Source organism: Pinus tabuliformis, chromosome 2_2 (assembly GCF_031772625.1).
Source record: "Pinus tabuliformis cultivar Carrire ecotype Pingquan chromosome 2_2, CPIR1, whole genome shotgun sequence".
In the NCBI taxonomy this organism is placed as follows: Eukaryota; Viridiplantae; Streptophyta; class Pinopsida; order Pinales; family Pinaceae; genus Pinus; species Pinus tabuliformis.
Window position 1 is genome coordinate 836,001,355 of NC_142300.1, and position 4,813 is coordinate 836,006,167.

General features: G+C 33.4%; 1 protein-coding gene across 1 annotated transcript; it reads right to left on the minus strand.

The window, feature by feature from the left end:
* Positions 1 to 651: 651 nt before the first annotated feature.
* On the minus strand, positions 652 to 1,848 carry LOC149195568 (putative UPF0481 protein At3g02645). Its single transcript, XM_089407958.1, has one exon. The coding sequence runs from the start codon at positions 1,846 to 1,848 to the stop codon at positions 652 to 654; it is 1,197 nt and encodes a 398-aa protein (XP_089264084.1).
* Positions 1,849 to 4,813: the final 2,965 nt, after the last annotated feature.

The window sequence follows — 4,813 nt, forward strand, 5'->3', positions numbered from 1 at the left end:
AAAACCTTCCAAATGGTTCAACAATTAAAATAAGCTAATGACAATGTTGAGAAATAGAGATCCTACTTCTGTGAGAGCTTGGAATATGTGTTCAAAATGGAACACAAGTCAAACTATAACTAAATCAATAGACCGACCTCATATAAATTCGACGTCTTGCTCACACGTGACTTTCCATTAGACCGACCTCATATAAAATCGAGGCAGTTCCTATTTCCAACCCTATTGTATTATAAATGCTCCCTTACATCACTGTCATTCCGTGGGCATAGACTGTACTACAAGCACGCTGACACACCTGAATATTTCTGAACAAACGCTTTCCGGTAAAACCTTACCATGGATAACCGCCATGTACAATACATAAAACTATACCATGCTATGCTATGCATCTGGACGCGCATCTGAGATGTGACAAGCTGAGCATGCATGTTATGCATGTTACTCCATGTTAACCGAACAATTCAAATTCAAATTTGAACTGGTGAACCCGCCCCGCCTAAGTTCGAAATTTGAACTGGTGAACCCGCCCCGCCCAAATTCAAAATTTGAACATCGATAATTGCTATACCTCGCATTTCAGCGTGTCTGGCATCATAGTTCAGGGTGGGCACGAGACATACATCCGGAATTCCTTCCTAGGGCAGCGCATTACAGGCAGGCAACCTCTGCGTCACTGTGGAGGTAGTTACGAATAATTCCGCTCTCTCTCAGCAATTTCACATCGTTTGCTCTGTCGATCATACCGTTCATGAAATCGATATATCGCTTGAAAACAAGAGCACCAGACGCAGCGGAAGCTTCGAATGCCACCAGATTTCTGAGGATTACCTCTGTGTTGGTGTCCAACTTTACTTTGGGGAGGTAAAGCGTTGCAGTTTTCTCATCAAATTTGATTGTGGTGAGGTCACCATCAGTAGGAGAGAATTTCACTCCTGCAAAATATAAATCGGCCACAGAAGGAATATTCAGTTCGTGTCGAGAGGGCGGTATGATCTTAACAGATGATTCTTCCCCACTTCCCATTGCATCTTTATTGAGTCTCTTAAACGAACTCAGAAAAACTTGCAACGGCAACTTCATCGCAAATTGCGCAGGCCTCCAGTTAAGCAATCGCCGAAGCAATTCCGTGAGAAATCGAAAGGGGCCAACTTTAATAGAGGAGACAGTGTCCCAGAGCGAACTGAAGGCTTCTGTAACGGTTGAATTATCCTCTGAATCAGTCGAATCATCTGTAACGGTTGAATTATCCGCTGAATCAGGCGAATCATTTTCTTCCTCAATTAGAATTGGAGTAACGGTTGACATGTCCGCTGGATAAGGAGCATCCTTTTCTTCCTCAAATCGAATTGGAATTTCAATGTTGGAAAGAGGGACAATACAGTAGTACAGCGCCTCCAGCATGTGCCGTCTTTCCTTTATACGGAGATTTGAACTATCAGGCAACTTGAAACTGAAAGGCGATATTTCTTCGAAAACCAGACGTAGCAGGCTGGATAACCTCTCCTCTGCCTTAGCTTTACAACCCAACTTCAAGTCCAGAAGCTTTCTCAGTAGACAAAGCGGCAATTGATTTTCGAGCTTCATCAAATCTTTGAAAATGGAATTGTAGAGGGCACTGGTGCCAGTCTCGCGTCCCAGGGGCTCGACTTCCCAGTGAGAGCTTTGGTCAGCGTGTCTCACATAAAACTGCAAACATTCAAGAAGGAAGACGGCGTCCAGAGCCATGATCCACGCCAAGGTCTCTTCCTTGTAGTCCACGACCATGTGATAGCAGCTCCGGATTTGCCAGTCGTATTTTTTAAATTCTTCCACAACGACAGACCGAAACTTTGCTGGTCTTTTCATTTTTTTCTCAAATCTGTAAGCAGAGCGGAATTCCTTCAGAGGGCAGAGCGGAATTATTCGTAACTACCCATTTGAAGTTAGCATCTAGTTTTGTTTTTTCTTCTTTTTAAAATGGTTTTGATCCTGAGCGTGAGAGATAATGATTTTGAAAAGTTATTCCATTTATAAATTAGGAGTAATATTTACAATGAGATTTATATATAAATTAAATTTGAGTAGGAATTAGTTGTAGATAAAGACGTCCTCGTTGCCTAGAGCAAGCGATCGCAAACACTGTTTAGAGCCAATTCCCATTGCCTTTGTGGAGGCTTTGGAAAATAACGTCTAACACACAAATCACAATGCAGATCAAGTCAGTAATTATTTATATTATTTTGGTCTTCCAAGGGATAACAGTGCAATTTTTTTTATATTATTTTGGTCTTCCAAGGGATAACAGTGCAAATTTTTTTATGTATTTTCTGATTCTTTGGTTTCACGTTTGAAATAAGAGCCAACAATTTTAATTTCCAAAAAGCTTTCATTTTTAATTTTGAATTCACCTTCAATTTCATTTCATTTTAAAATTTAAAGCTTTCAGATGGTTTCACGTTTGGAATGAATAATGGATGGAGAATTGAATTTCTGAAAGCTTTCAATCTTAATTGACAAGGGAGAATGTTTAGAAGATTTGTAATTTGAAGTGAGCATCTTCTAACCTCACGGAAAAGAGTGGACACATCTCGTTTCATTCTTCTACGTCATTTTAATCCGTGGCGTGAGGAAGATCGTTCAGTATAGAAATTAGGGTCCAGTTAATGTATACAATGATTATTATATATATTCTAAATTAGAAAAAGAAAAGGGTAGACATATTTCCAAGTGATTTCCAATTTGTGATTTCGGATTTGAAGTGTACCATGATTATTAATATATATTATGATTTAGAAAAAACAAAGTGTCAACACATTTTAAGTCATTTACAATTTGTGATTTTTGAAAAATTATTCTCTGTGCCCATCCTTTTGCCTTTCTCATTTAAAAGGAATTATAATATACAAAGGGATTTAATGCAACAGATTTGGAAAAGTTATTCCATTTTCTTGTTAAATGAAATTTCTGGCTATGTTATTCTTTTTTTTTTTCCAATAAAAGCATGGTCTAAAATTAAGTTATTCTATTTTCTTCTTAAATGAAATTTCTGGTCTTGTTTTTCCTTTTTTTTTTTCAAATAATAACATGGTATAAAATTATATTGAGGTTAAGAGTTATTTAGTTATTTTTATTTTTAATTACATTTAATATGAAGAATTAAAATTAATGTAAAAATTTATTTAAAGTTTTTTATATATTTTTAAATAAGGAGCATAGTTTAAAATTGTATTTAGATTAATGAGATATTTCGTTATTTTTAATTATGTTTAAAATAAGGAATGATAATTAATGGATATATTTCATGAATACCTATAATAATTATGTTATATCTTTTAATATTTTATTAGAAATAAATATTCAATTGAGATTATCTTACATGCTTCACTAGAACTATTTCGAAAAAGCACCCTTGAGCTAATATAGTATAGTTGTGGATTATTTCTTGGAAGCTCATAGACAACCAATTTCTACTTTTTTTTTTAATATCTTATTATAAATAATCAATAAATAATTTACTTAGTATTTAAGGCAACTGATTAAAGTAAGTAAAGGTGTAGATTTAATTATATTAGATATGGACACCTTTTTCTCACACACGCGTGCAAGTGGGCGCGCACACACACACATATATATCATTTTCATTATTTTTTCCTTTTTAATTGAGAAATGCATTTATTTTGACAAATGGAATGGTTATGTTTATTATATTTCTTTATAAAAATTATTATTATATAAATTATGAATTAAAATAAATGTAATGATAATGTTTTTAGAAAATTTATAATATTATATTTTGTAAAATCGGATGGATTTTATATTTTACATCTAAATTAATTTCATATTTTTTATATTTTAAAATATCTATAAAACAAATCTATATTAAATATGGATGTAGAAAATTGTACACATATATATTAGTTTTTCCATAATTATATGGATTTTGAATTATTTTTAAATGATATTTTTTAAGAAGGAAGTATAAGATAATTGTTTGTATTGCTGCAATATTTCCCTTTAAATGAGGAATAAATACTTAAAAATTGTGGACAAGGAATACAATTGTGAGGCTAATTTCACAAAGAAAATTGATTGTTTTTTATTTTTAAAATAATAAAATTAGAAAAAACCAAACCTTATATGTAAAGAATTGGTGCAACATTTAAAACTATTAACATAATGAATATTTATATTTTTTACCATGTAAAGCTCACTATGAAGTAAGTCAAAATATAATCTCTCAAGGTAACTATCTAGTAGCTCAAAACATAATTTTTCGTTAAATTTATAAGAGAAACATTCATCATTGGATTTTTACATTAATAATTTTATGGCAAGAAAAATATAATATAAATTAATATCTCTTTTACAAATTACAAATTTGATATTTATATAAACACATATATGTATGCTTGCTATTTCACCAATTATGAATATTTGTAACATGTTGTATTAGTTTGTCTAGACAAAACATATTGAAGAAAAACATGTTATTATGTTTTATACATTCATAACATTAAAGGGGCCGACCTCCAAGCCCGCCTAGACCCTGAGCTCTAACATGAAGGTGGGACTAGTGCCAAGGAGAATAGAGGGATTAGAATACCATTAAGAAATTTGTTATTGTTGATTGGGAGAGCTGGCTAGGCATCGTTGTTGAAGGACCAGAGTTCTAAGGCACCTCCTGGTGGTTCAAGATTCCTCATAAGCACCTGAGTGATTCTTCCCAAATGAAATAGGTTCATCAACCAGAAGCTTCCAGTGGTTTCTTCAGCCTCATAGGCAGATCTTTCTCTCAAAAACTAATCACTAGCAAGCCTCCCGGGAGGCATTT

What these genes read in the sequence shown, in the direction of transcription:
- LOC149195568 (XM_089407958.1), bottom strand. Translation starts at nt 1,848, where the DNA reads ATGAAAAGACCAGCAAAGTTTCGGTCTGTCGTTGTGGAAGAATTTAAA.